Source organism: Vulpes vulpes, chromosome 8, assembly GCF_048418805.1.
Source record: "Vulpes vulpes isolate BD-2025 chromosome 8, VulVul3, whole genome shotgun sequence".
NCBI classification, from domain to species: Eukaryota; Metazoa; Chordata; class Mammalia; order Carnivora; family Canidae; genus Vulpes; species Vulpes vulpes.
The window spans coordinates 50,934,445-50,948,731 of record NC_132787.1 but is presented as its reverse complement, the minus strand read 5'-3'; the positions used below and the strand labels follow the sequence as shown (position 1 = coordinate 50,948,731).

At 48.1% G+C, this 14,287-nt stretch overlaps 1 protein-coding gene across 1 annotated transcript; it reads right to left on the bottom strand.

Annotated features, from left to right (window-relative positions):
• Positions 1-2,019: 2,019 nt before the first annotated feature.
• Positions 2,020-13,033, bottom strand: S100A10 (S100 calcium binding protein A10). The gene is made up of 3 exons (XM_072766505.1): positions 12,870-13,033; positions 5,578-5,730; positions 2,020-3,118 (listed from the first exon to the last, which is right to left on the bottom strand). Exons 2-3 carry the CDS (start codon positions 5,707-5,709, stop codon positions 2,957-2,959), a joined length of 294 nt encoding a protein of 97 aa, XP_072622606.1. The 5' UTR covers positions 5,710-5,730; positions 12,870-13,033; the 3' UTR covers positions 2,020-2,956.
• Positions 13,034-14,287: the final 1,254 nt, after the last annotated feature.

Below are 14,287 nucleotides of genomic sequence, written 5' to 3'. Positions count from 1 at the left end.
TTGATCTGCTTTGTCTATTATCTTTCAACCAGATTGTGTTCTCCTTGAGCAGGTGCTGGGGGCATCTGCCTCTCTACATCCACCCCAGAACTTTGCTTGGTATCACTCCCATAGATAGCCTTTGTAAATAATTGCCAAATGAATGGATTCCTATCCACAATGATCCCTCTGGGGTTAAGAGCTGGAGAAGATACTTGAACAATCACTTCCAAGTTGGTCAAATTGAGAGAGAGGTTTATATACTCGCACTTGGTCTCCCGTGGAGATGACTTTCATAGAAACATTAAATCACAGGTAATTGGCTCATGTTCAGAGGACTTGGATAAGGGCATGGAGTCCAAGAGAGAAAACGAGGTGTGTTTCAGGTCAGTTCTGCAGCACTTTCTGTGCTGCTATTGGTCCTTCCTACATAACTGGGTGTGGAGAGGGGCAGGATCTGCTTTTGTAACCCACCCATGGAGCAAAGCAGAGTGGAACTTTCCAGAGCTTCCTCTTTCTGGATGTTGGCATAATCACAGCTTCGCCCTCTGGGAGCCATTGGGCTGCAGCTCTTGAAGCCTAGACGGCTGCTTTGGGAGGTCAGATTGTGAGGTCTATTGTTTATATTGGCATGAGGAGCCATGCAGGGTTTTGAACCATAAATACTGCTTTTATTTTCCTTGTACTAGCTCACAACTTTGTTTTGAGCAATGGGGCTAACATACGGTGTGTTTTTCTCCCCTTCTCCACCAGCTCCAACATGCTCACACATACCCAGATGATTCCTTGGCATCGGGTACTATTCTGAATGTCAGAATCTGGGAATAACACCTTGCATTAGAACTTTTTGTGATCTACATACCCACTCTGAACATGAAATGAAACTTCTGCCCTAACCCCAGAATCTCTCCTGGGCTAGTTCTCTGTTCTCAGGTAAAGAGGTTTAGAGTGTGAAAGCTTGCTGTGGACCTGGAGACATCTGAGCCCACTGTAACATCCATGTGTTACAATTTCATTTGCTCATTTGTTAATTGACACCAATTTTATAATACTTGGTAAACACATTTACCCCAGGAGGCAGTTGGTGTGAACTAATGGGGTACACCTGGGTTGATATACATCCTGTACAGAGTTTGCTTGACTGTGATGGGTCAGTTTCTTCTCCATTCCCTGTACCTGTCAGAGGTACCTTCAGAAGACTTCCCTTAGAATTAAGAATCAGGGGCACCTGGGTGGCTCAGCGGTTGAGCAACCGTCTTTGGCTCAGGGCATGATCCCGGGGTCCTGGGATTGAGTCCTGCATTGGGCTCCCCGCAGGGAGCCTGCTTCTCCCTCTGCCTGTGTGTCTGCCTCTCTGTGTGTCTCTCGTGAATAAGTAAGATCTTAAAAAAAAAAAAAAAAAAAAAAAAAGAATTAAGAATCACTGTGGCAGACACAGTAGATCGGTCAACTCCTAATGTGCAGAGGTTGGAGAATGTGAAACTCTTATATCCCAGGCTCCCTTGAAGTTGAGGCTCTGATGTAACAAGTTCTGCTCATTAGATCTACTTCCTTGAGCCTTGGATGGGGAGCCAAGGTCTGTGTGCAAAGGGGCAGGGAAATGGGCATCTGGGTCATGTGGTTCTGGAGCTGCTAGTGGCAGCAAGGGCTTCCCAGTTCAGCAGACCGCTTCTGGAGCCAGCAGGCCCCTCAGCAGCCCGGTTCTGTGATGTGGCATCCTGGGGGTCAGTTTCTTCAGCCAGCCAACCCCCTTCCAGTTTATAACTTATAATAAGTCCCTTTTTGTAAACCTGATATAACCCTGTAGCTGCAAAGCTGTGGGTTGTCTCACCTCGTTCATTTCTTGGCTGAGACAAAATAAAATGGTTGGAATTTTATCTTCCACCTTGATTTTATTACAGGCTTCTTTTCCTCAAAGCTAGATTTTGACTACCCTGTTCCCTGTTCCCTTTTGCATGCTTTTCCTTGTGATGATGGATGACTTTGTACTAAACTTTTTCCCCAGAATTATCTTGATGTGTCCAGTCATAAGAACAAATGTTTCCATCTTCACTGACCTATTTAATTGGAACAATTTCATGATCCAATTCATACATCATCTTTCCATAAAGATAGAACATTGTGTTATTAATAACTATATAGCACATAATGCACATAAGCCAAAACTTGTAATAGGCACAGACAGGGCTGGGAGAAACATTCTGCTGCTTTTTAAGATGTTAGTACCGGCACTTCATTTTCGACAGAAAAGGACTACCCCATTCTGTAAGTAGTACTAGCCTATTTCCTGTCACCTCAATACAGCCATGACATCTTGTGACAACTCAACGTATGTTAATGTACTGTTGTTACTGAAGCATCACACCAGACTCTGCTTTTTGATGGTCATTCTATGACTTATTTTTACCTGAGAGTTTGCTGAAACTGCATGAAAATTTGACTCTGACATCTCAGGTGTCCAAAGAGCTTGCTGGAACTTAACTAGACAAGACAGTGCTCAGTAATTATTAAATTAGGATATAGTCTTGTAGTGCCATCTCTCAATCCTTGGACTTGGGCCCCTCAGCTAGACACAGTTACAGGGCAGATCAATCAGAGAAGTCAGACTCCGAGCCTGTATGGAGAGGCTGTCCCACTTTGCCAGTTCTAAGGCATGCAGGCTCTTCAGGAATGAAGCAGGGACCAAGCATTTCTGAAGAAGGAACGAACATTCCATCTCAAGTGAGGAACTAAAAAAGGAATTTGTTTATTGAGGGTAAGAGGATGCAATAAGCAATATAAAAATCAAAAGCTTATCTGGCTTTCCTTTACTGACTTTTCTTTCTCTGCTTCTCAAATGGGGGTTGGATTTCATTTGTACATTTTCTGAGGGTCCTGATCTGCTCATGGAATCCTTTATACAGGGGGAAGCTGTGGGACAGATTCCTTGAGACCCTTTGGGACACCTCACTCCGGGCGGAGTGTTGCTCAATGGTGCCTATTTCTTGCCCTTCTGCTTCATGTGTATTACAAAATAGTCATTGCATGCAATGGTGAGCCCAGCAATTAGTGAAAAGAAGCTCTGGAAGCCCACTTTGCCATCTCGGCACTGGTCGAGGTCCTTCATTATTTTGTCCACGGCCAGAGGGTCTTTTTGATTCTGAAAAAAAAGAACAAAGGTAAGAATTATCAGTCAATGGTTACTGTGACAAGCTTCTCTGATTTACTGACAGCCATTAATATAATCTTCCAATTATCTGAACTCATTTTAGTTGTAAGTGATCTTTGGAGGTTACCTAAATGTACTTTTTTGCCTTGAGAGAGGATTTCAGTAAATTCATATATTAAGCCAGGAAAAAGTTTCTGTGGTCCTTTCATATAATCATAGGGATCTTAGGAACTGCCTACTTCTAAAAAGAGGAGATTCATGTCAGAGAAGCCAGACCTGGCCGCCTAATTCTCAGTCCACTGTGTCTCCCACTGTGAACCTGGCATGACCCGCTCACCTGCATGGCTTCTAGTTCAGCTGTTTCCACAATTTTAAAAAATCACAGGCCTCTGCCTAAGAACCACCCTAAACTCCCCATTTTGTAGTGTCAGCCAACATTCTCTTAACAAGTGCCTATTTCTGATAGTGTGGTCAAATCCTCGGAAAAGGAAACTCCTTAAGAAAAGATCTAGTAAGATAATTTAGGGCATACGTTTCAGATCCCTCCTTTTCCTAGTAAGGACGGTAAGAAGCAGGAAGAGTGGTTGCTCCTACAGGGCCCAGACCATTGACCAGGGAGGGAAATGTGGGCCTCTGGAGGTGCTAACGTGTTCAGGCAAAGTCTCTAATGCCACTGCTTGTGTCTGTGAGGGAGGGAGCTCACATCCAGTGAGTTTGTGTGTCTCAGGTGTGCTGGATGTTTCCATACTGCACCCCAAAGCCCCTGATGACAAAGCAGCAGCATTTCCTACTTGAGTACCATAAGCTCCACCTGAAGCCATAACCTACAGCTCACTGTGTGGCCGCCTCCACTTCAGGTGGGCTTCCGTTAATTCTGGCTTCACCGCCAACTTCCTGGCTGTGGTCAGAAGTGAAATTTGGATAACACAGGGGGTCAGCTTCAGAAACAGAATGCTGTCAGTGTAGCAAGTCTGGGTGTGGAACTACAGAATTGTGACCCACAGCGAGGATAAATTACACTGCCATGCTTGGTGCTCCGTTCTACACACACTCTTTATGTTTCTCATGCCATGAAGTGTTCAGGGGGAAAGGCCTCATGTTATATTCATCCTGGCTTCTACTTTCATACACCAGCACAATTAACCAGGGTTTAGTACATGGAGAATGCGTTTGTGTGACGGGCAGGCCCATAATGAACACATGCCTCTGCATTTTATGCTCCTAGAAGGATCACAGAAAGTGGAAGAGTGGAGGTAATCATGTCCAGCCCTCTCATTACAGGGGCAGGAACTGAGGCCCTGAAAGCCAAAGCAATCTGCCCAGTGTTAGGGCAAAGCTAGATCTTAAACCTCCTGGTCTGGGGCTGTATCAGAGGATGTACAAAAGCAGAGCAGCCACATATTCTAACTCCTTCTCGGATAGCATTGTGGTAACTGCAGCTGTAAGACCAGAGCGAGGTTGTCTGTTTACTTAACTGGTACTGGTGACATGTGAATCAGAGTGTACTGTAAAACCCCGTGTTTACTAAGTTGGGAGTCAGAGGCTTGACTTATGTGCTAACCAGCAGGCAGATGACAAGAGACAGGACTAGCCTTTTACCGTCATCTCCCTTCACCCTGTTAGAGGCTAATGCAGTTTCTATACCATACACAGTAATGATCCTTTCAAATGACCCTGGTAGTAGCAGGGAAAGAGGGGCTCACATTTCACGCTGTTTGTCAAGCAGTGTTTCACCTTCAGTTAAATCCAACAACCATGTCCTGAAGTTGTCCAGTAAAAGGACAACTGTGCCTTGTGGGCTAATGTCCTGAGTGAGGTGTCTGAACTGAGGGCAGGGTCCCCTCCTAGCCCTAACGGGCCCCTCAGTTTGTGGGACTCAGGCTAAGCTCCTGAATTCTCACTGCATTTTCAATGTGGAAAGCAGTTCTTTCCGGAGTCATGCTTGGGTCTCATTCAGCGGATGCTCGACACCTTTCCTTTATAGATTACAGTAGGAAGGATATTTTTAAAAAGCCTTTATCTGAAGGGATTTAAGAAGAGATGCAAGTTGCTCAAAGTGGATGTGACCACGATATGGCATCTCCAATGCCAGGTTCATGACCTGAGGTAGCCACGTCCTGGTTGATGATTTTTTGGCAAGAGGCCTTTCTTCTTTGTCTCTGTCTCAATGGATGCAGGTAACTCGAGCTTGTCTTGTGGTTATTTGTGTGCAGCCTTATTTCACTGCCAAACTGTAAGCTCCTTGAGGGCAGGGACTTCTCTATCATCTGCTTCCTGTACGATATCTTAGAAACAGTAGGCACTCAATAATGTCTAATAGATAAATGAACAAAGACACCTTTCTGCTAGTGGCCTCTAGAAGGAAGGGATGGAAGGCAGAAGGAAAATCAACCAGGCCATACAAGCTCTGGTTTTCATATCTGGTTCTCTCTGGGCCTCTCAGCACTTACTTCCAAAAATCCTGGGAATTCTTTTTCCATGAGTACTCTCAGGTCTTCCTTTGTCAAGTATCCTTTATCCCCAGCAAACTTGTGAAACGTGAACATCATGGTTTCCATGGCATGTTCCATTTGAGATGGCATCTTGGTGAGGTCTGTTGAAACCTTTTAAAAGACATAAAGAAAAGAGTTTATGTGAACTTTTAAGCCACACATATTGCCAGTCTTCTGTGTGTAAATGGAAGGAAAATGATTAGGTCACTCATGTAACCCTTTCTGGCTCTAAAGTCCAATGAATTGAAGGTGAGACCCAGTTCACCCCAGGTGTTGGGCCTGCTGCTGATGCAAATGGGTGCCTCAGGTATTGGTGCTGACCCTCCAGGAATTTGTCTAGCTGCCCACTCATTCTGCATAAATCACCTAATGAGGAATAAAAACTCTAATCACTTGATCAGTTCCCTCTTCTTAACTGACAGAGCATCTACTGAAAGAGGAGAGGTTTCATCTTTTCTCTTGGCATGGGTAAATGGGGCTCTTAGATGTCTCTGAATACCAACAACCCACACAGTCAAGCCTGGTTAATATTGAAAACTTCAACCCTCCAAGCTTAACTAGGTAACCTGATTCACTGTAAGTCTAGGTTTAGAAATCTGCTAACAGGGTGCCTGGGTGGCACAGTTGGTTGAATGTCTAATTCTTGGTTTTGGCTCAGGTTGTGATCTCAGGGTCGTGAGACTGAGTATAGCTCAACACGGAGTCTTCTTAACATTCTCTCTCCCTCCACAACACCCCCCATACCAGGCACATACTCGCTCTCTAGAAGGAAAAAAAGAAAAATAGAAACCAGCTTACAAATGAATTTTGTCTGCTGGGTGTGTATTCTTTACTGAAGGTCTGAACCTGTTATTGATTGCAATGCAGACATCTGCATCTTTGGTAGTAAAATGCAGTTTCTCAAAGCTACCCACAGCTCATGATCTAGTTTCTTGAAAAGGAACAAGTAACGGTATATCCTAACTCCTTTGGGGACCTGGTTTTTGGCAGGAAGGACAGAAGAGCCACTCTCAGTCTGAGGCACAGTGGGAGAGCAAGAACTTTCCATAAGAATCTGTTTAAAAGGAGGGAAATGGGGGATCCCTGGGTGGCTCAGCAGTTTAGCGCCTGCCTTCGGCCCAGGGCATGATCCTGGAGTCCCTGGATGAGTCCCACATCGGGTTCCCTGCATGGAGCCTGTTCCTCCCTCTGCCTGGGTCTCTGCTTCTCTCTCTCTCTGTATCTCTCATGAATGAATAAATAAAATCTTTTTTTTTTTTTTTTTAAAAAGGAGGGAAAGGAAACATGTCAGATCATTATATTCAGGTGTAATGATCTGCGGGCATGTATCATATTGAGACCCAGTGCCTGATACTTAATAGGAGCTCACTAGATCATGGCTTGATTGGAAGGACGCTTTGGTCAGAGCACAGTTTTGGCTAACATCACTTAAGATCACATTAATGGAGAGAAAACAGGTGAACTTGAATGGAGACTGTAGCATACCATTCCAAGAACAAACAAAAAACAAAAGACCCCCAAACCCTGCCTCTCAAGAATAGGTTTTGAGCACAGACTGAAGGAGAGGCTGGCACCTTCCCCTCTGCTGTAAGAGTGCCAAAAGAAAGCAGAAACAGGTTTTGGGTCTGGTTCCTGCTACTGACATATCTGTGTTCAACACAGATTTCTAAATGCTAGCTTTTACAGTGTAGAAGGTGGCGCTAGTTGGTGATTGAGCAATTATACTTACGAACTGTGAATTCTACCCCCTTAATCCCCAGAAAAGTGCAGGAACCAGCATGCCAAGAAATGTGCTACTCTAGAGAATGCTACTCGCCAGAATCTGGTATGATTCATGTGGAAGGCAGTTCTCTTGGAGACATCAGCAAATTAATGCTTCAAGGTCCACTGTGAGATGAATTCCAGGGGAGCCACACCCTTTTCCTCCTTTCCTACACAGCCCCTGTGTGTGTGTGTGTGTGTTTTTAAAGACTTATTTATCTTAGGCAGGGGAGGGGGAGAGGGAGAGAGAGAATCCCAAGCAGACTTCCCACTGAGCAGTGTTCAGAGCCAGAAGAGAGGAGAGGGGCTGGATTGCATGGCCTTGAGATCATGACTTAAGCTGAAATCAAGAGTCAGATGCTTAACCAACTGACTGACCCACCCAGGTGCTCCAGCCCATGTGGTTTTAGATGGCAACCCACAGTGCTTAGATGGAGTTGCCCTTGCCTGGATGGTTCTGGAAGTCCAGCAATTTAAGAGAACTGAACCGAACAAGTCACCTATGAGAAAAAGATACGGGATCCCACCGCAGTTCTGAAACAGCTCAGGAGAAGAGTCAGTAACCAGAGGTATAAAAATACCTGTGTCTAAGCTCAGAGAGGTGGAGTACTTCACAACCAATGCCCCAGGATCCCCAAAATTGGTACTGGCTGCCAGACACCCATTTCCCCCAATTCACAGAGCAGAAGGAAAGTGCACCTCAAAGCCAAAGAAGAAAGAGGACACAGCAGGGAAAGGACTCCTGTAACAGGAGAACAGGCTCATTTAGGAACTTCTAAGAAATAGAAGGTATGGGGCGCCTGGATGGCTCAATTGGTTAAGCATCTGCCTTTGGCTCAGGTCATGATCCCAGGATCCTAGGATGGAGTCCTGTGTCGGGCTCTGTGCATCGGGAGTCTGCTTCCCCCTCTGCCTCTGCTGCTCCCCTGCTTGTGCTCTATCAAATAAATAAATAAAATCTCAAAAAAAAAATATAAGTTGTAAGCAGGAAACCTTGACCACCCTTGAATATCTTCTTCAAGAGAGTGAGGTCAGTCTCACCTGAGTGAACGCTCAGGTCTCAGGTCATTCCAATCCCACCCCTCCTTGTCCACATTCATTTTGAAGCTTTTCTCTCTGAAGCCATATGCCTGCCCCCACTGGGTCCTCATCTCCTCCTCCCCACTCACTGTTTTAACAAATGGGCCATAAGTGCAGCAGCCAGCTGACTCTTTGTCAGGGAGACCTTTTGAAATAACAACACAGAAACATGACTAGCCAGGAATCTAAATTCATGGAGGTGAATGGCTTTGAAAACCAGAGGTAATGTCCACAGTCTCATCAGGAACCAATGCCCAGAGAGCACTGACCAGGGCTATGAGCAAATTATTGTTGTTGTTTTTTTTTTTAAGATTTTATTTATTTATTTGACAGAGAGAGAAGGAGAAAGCGCATGAGTGGGTGGTAGGGGCAGAGAGGAAGGGAGAAACAGACTCCCCACTGAGCAGGGAGCCCACTGATGTGGGGCTTTGGGGCTTGAACCCAAGACCCTGGGAACATGACCTGAACCAAAGGCTTAACCAACAGAGCCACCCAAGCACCCCTGTTTTAAAGAAGCCGGTGTACTAGTTTTAAAGTCAGATGAAGGAAAAGGTGGAAAAGCTGTGATTACAACTGTTCTCTTAGCTAGTGGATGAGTCACGGAGCTCTTCCTCAAGTGCGGTAGTTGCCCCACTGAGTCAGTGGCCCTCCCATCTTAGGTGGGGCAGACTGTAGGTCTGACTGTTGGTTGCTCAAGAAGCCAAGTGCAAGGACCTGAATCTGAATCCATCCCCTCAATCACCCGACATGCTCTGCTCCATTTTCACTGGGGTGTCCTTGGGCCTGGGGCTAAGAGGTGGAGCATCCTCTCTGCACCAGGGACAACCTAGTCCTGCACCTGAAACACTCAATACATTTAATCTTTTCCCTGTCTCTCTCTCAAACTTAAGATCCTCTAGGTTAAGAACTGTGAATTATTCTGTTCTATGAACCACAAAATAAGAATTTGCTAAGTGAGTGAATGAATAAATCAGACAAGCCCTTTGGTAGGACCTGCTGAAGTGCAGGTGTGGCTATCCAGGTCTGGACTGAAAACCTTGTAGTTCAGAGCTCAGCAGAAGGATGTGAAGCTGGAAGAGCTGGGGAAGAGGCCCACAGGGAGTGCCTGTGAGTAGAACAGAGGATACAGAAGACGGCACATTTCATGGGTGCCGGAAAAAAAAAATGTGTCCTGCTAAACAGGTCTGGCCAGCCCCTGAACATGACTTTTCTTTCTCTTCTCACTCTTGCTGTTTTCTTGTGTTTGGATTCTCACTATGAGCTGAACAGGCTGTAACTACCTCATCATTCTCATATTTTTCATTGAGTCATTTTATTCTGATGTCTGTGTATCCTCCCTGTTTCCCAGGGTGAGAGGTTTTGAAGATGGAGACTCAGAACTCTGTAGTGTTCTCTGTGTAGTTTTCTCTATAGAGAAGAATTCTGGACTTCACAAATTTAGTTACAGTGGTGGGAATTAAATTTTCCATCTGGTCTTCCTACACTGAGCACCTGCTGTGCACGGCCTGATGTTAGGCAGGCAAGCACACACACAAACACACACACACACACACGTGTGTGCGTGGGTGTCTCTCCCTCTCCATGGTGCTTGTCTTTGGGGAGTTCACTAGCTACTGGCATACTACTTAAAAATATGTCCAGAATTCTAGTTAATTGTTTCTGATTCTTTCCCCACTAGGTTGTGGGTTCCTTGAGCAGCCTGCCCTCCCACAGCCTGCTGAATAAATTGGTAAGAATGAAATTGACAATACTGTACATCTTAATTCTCCTGGTAGTAGTAGGAAGCAGGAGGCCTCCTTAGAAAATTGTCTGCTCCTGAGCAATCCCAAATGTTTGCTCTGGACCCCTGCCCAGATCCAAACTGTAATTTCAAAAAGGACACTTCTAAAGAGCAAGAGGTCTGCTTTACTTTGCTCTTCGGTGTCTTATCCATACCCTAGTTCTCTTACAGCCCACCCAGAAAATAATGGGCAGAGTGTCAGTAAAAACAAACATCTGTTATTTAAAAATGTGTTTGAGGTTTCCTTCCTTTTACTTAGGAGATTTTGAAAAGAAAAAAAAAATTTTTTTTTAATTGAACACAGGAAGTATTCTTGAATTTGATCCCTAAAGAGATTTCAGAAGAAATGGATCTGGATCCAGGCTGTCTCCCCCACCTTTTCCCAAACATAAAACTTGCTCACTAAAAAAGTAGGCAGCAAAGAAAAAGTTCCAGATGCAATGCAATAGGAAGAATCAGAAGCCTTCTCTACTCCAGTGGAGCACATCCACTTTTCCTTGAATAGTTGTCAGATGTCAGCCTGAACTGGCAAACATTAGCCATTGTGAAAACAGCGATTTAATCCATTGGTGGGTTGAGAGGTAGTTATTTAGTGAAGGGGTAGAAAGTGCTGAAAATTGTTTAAAAGTAAGGAAATTCATTCTCGTTGCTTTTCTTATGAGATTCCTAAATTGTTGAATCCTCAGGAAAATGAAAAGCTTGAAGAAAGATGCCAAAACTTTGTTCCAGCTTTCCGAGCACTCCGAGTGCTAATTTATACATCATAACCCTGAAAAGATTCCATTGTTTTCCTCAACTTTGAAAGACTGGGCTATGTCCAAGGGCATATCAAGTGGGTAGTGCTCGAAAAGCAAGCCACATTTTTGGAACTCTCATTGGAAACCATGGAGTTTCAATGAGAAAACTCCATGTGTCAGCTCCACCCAGCCCAAGGCCTGACTTCACTGGGGTGGCTGCTGGAGAGGCTGGTCCAAGGCCAGACATGGGAGGGAAAGGCCCATCTGATATTGTTTGCAGGAAAAGCCAGGGAAGAGCATCACCTAGAAATTGGGTGTACTTTATGTCCAGTACACCCTGAAGAAAACTTGAAGAACCAAGGACTATGATGAAGAAAGTAGCTTGTGGCTGTCAAGGAAGGCATATGCCATTGAGGAGACATGATTACATAGAAACAGGATAGGAATCTGCGGGGGCAGGGCGGATGAAGAAATTTCACGAGTTCTATGAATTCAATTCTGCCCCAGCCTCTGGTAGTATCTTTTGCAATTTGCTGAAACATGTTGGAGGCAAAGATCACTGTCAGGGTGTTTCCAAGCGCCTGGCCTCACCTGAAGGGTATAAAAATCCACTGCGGTAGTTTGAAACTCAAGCCGCAGGAAGGGCAGGGGTGGGGACCTGCAGCAAATGCTAAAAACATCTTAGCGGGAAGAGCTACCTCACAAGCAGAGCTGAGGCAGACTGCCAGAAGGCGGGTCACTCAACAGAGGTGTCTCACTGGGGACCTGCCAATCCAGTTGCTGCCCTCACCCACAGCTCGGTCAAGAAACCTCTCCGGATAGCTGGCCAGTCCTGGTGTGACTCACTTCCTCTTGGAAAATGCCCTCTGCGATGGCACAGTTCCCCTCTTCCTTCAGGGAGTGTTCTGTCCCAACCATCTGCAGAGAGTATCTGGAACCCTTGGGAGCCACACCCACATGGTCTCAGAGCTGAGTCACAGGGCTGCACTAGGGGAGTCTGGAGCCCTCTGTGAGGCACCAGACCCTGCATGGTGCTCCCAGCTCCCCGGGGTCGGGAAGGGAGGAGGGTGGGCTTACTGTACGTCAGGGTCTGGCCCAGGGCTCTGCTCTGTCTAGTTTATAAACTGCTCAGCTTCCCTCACCAGCCCCACCCACCCAACATAGCAGAGTCCTGGTTTCAATTAGGGGGAGGCCAACTGGACAGTTAGCAGTGTCCAGGGCTGCACGAAGCCCCATGCCTTCAGCTAAGCTCAAGCTGTGACTCGGGACCAACGGTGCGCCTCCGTGTCATTGCCCTGGGCCAGGTTAACCTGGGTTGAGAGATCTTTCGTCAAGGCTGCTCTTCCCCACTTTACAGTTCCCACTAGTTTAATTAAGATGGCAAGCAGGGAATCCTTTTTGGCAGAGAAATCCCTTCGTACATCCCCCCGTGCACCACCGCCCGCTAGCCGAGCTTCAGAGAGCGCAAACGGACCTGCAGACGCACAACAGGAAGCCCAGCCCGAAGCGCGTAGGCGAGGGCCAGAGCAGCGAGCGCCCCCGGAGCGCGAGGCCTCGCCCATCTGGACAGGGGTCAGCCTGCAGCCGGGGCGCAGGGAGACGTGCCGGCCAGCACCGCGGGAGGAGCGGGCTTTCGGATAACTGGGGAGCCTCGTGGCTAAGTAGGAAGAAGGGAGGAGGACAGAGGCGGAAAGAAGGGCGCGCGCAGTGGCCGCGGGGCGCCGACCCCCAGCAGCCCGCCGGGACCCGCGCAGGGGCGCCGCCCGCCTCTCCGGGGGCCGGGGGCGGGGGCGGGGGCCGGGGCCGGGGGCGGGATGGCCACGCGCGGGGCCCGGCAGCCGAGGGGGCCTCCCGGGCGCCAGGTCGCGGCGGGGGCGGCGGGCGGGACTCACCTTGGCGCGAGGCGCGGCGGGCACGCTCGGCTGGCGGGGACCCTCGGCCAGTGAGCGGAGCGCGGCGGGCGGGAGCCTTAGTACGCGCGGGGGGGGCGCGGGAGGAGCCTGGGCCGGTGTCCGTGCGCGCTCACCCCACCCCTTCCCCGCCCGCCCTTCCTGTCCCCCCGCCCCAGGCCCGCCCCGCCCCGCCCCCGCCCGCGCGCACCTCGCCGAGAGCCCTGCCCCGAACGTCTCCTCCTCCCCGGGGGCCCGCGGATGTTTCCGGACACCCCACCCCGGCCGTGCCCTGCCCCTCGGGTTGGTTTTGGAGAGCAAACGCGCAGGGACCTCCGAGCCCAGTCGTCGTGCGGCGGGGCGGGCGGGCGTGCTGGCTGCACCCCGGTGGGGGCGGCCGTTCGGGGACCCGCTGCCCTGGGAGTTCATTTCCAGCCGGTACTGCGGGAGTCAGGGTCCTCCCGGCGGCTGGTGCCCTGGTCAGCCTGTATCTGCCGGCGGCTGCCCCCCGCGGGGGGCATGCACCCTGCTGTTTGCTTTGTCCGCTCCACACACACCCTTTGTGGCACAAGGGCTGTACCCCTCTGTGTGTATGCGTTCAGCTTCGCTTTTGTAATCCACAAAGTTAAGACCAAAGTTTCTAAGCCCCCTTTTTTGTCCTCTCATTGGCCTGTTTGGTTCTCCAAGCCCTGAAGGAAAACTTGTTTCCTAGTGAATGCATCGCGTTTCCCTCCTCCTCCCATTTATTTTAACTGGGGTTTAGGGTTAAATGCAAACTACTAGCAGCTGTTGGTGGAATAGGGCCCAGTCCCAAATCCTGGGTTTTCCTTTGTTCCCAGGGGAGGTCCTGAGAGCAGTGGAGTGAGTGATCCCAAAGGAATGAATAGACTGGGGGAACCCTCCAACTGCCACCATGTGACTAATCTTGGCTCTCGCTAGGAAAACCCAATTTGCATTTCAGCTCTCACTCATAACTGGGTTCCTGCAGCCCTGGTGGTGACTGTTCATGGGAGAAGTTCCTCAAAATCTTGCCATATACTTCCCGAGTTTTTCCTTTTTCCCAGGCCCCAGGTTACAGTGAAGAGTGGAGAAAATCCTGGATCCTTTTAGTCCCAGAGAAGATGCAACTGATTATCAAATGAGAACACTTGACTTTGTATATGCCTTACTTGATCTCTTCATCTGATCCACAATGCTTTAGAAATGCTTACTGTATGTGGTAGCCACGGGGATTCAGAGTTTCTTCCCTCAAAGAGCTTCAAATCTTGTCGGAAGGAGCACCTGGAAGGCTCAGTGGGTTAAGCGTCTGCCCTCCACCTCAGGTCATGATCCCTGGTCCTGGGATCAAGCCCTGCATGGGGCTCCCTGCTCATGGGAGAGCCTGCTTCTCCCTCTCCTTCTGCCCCTCCTCCCCTCTGTGT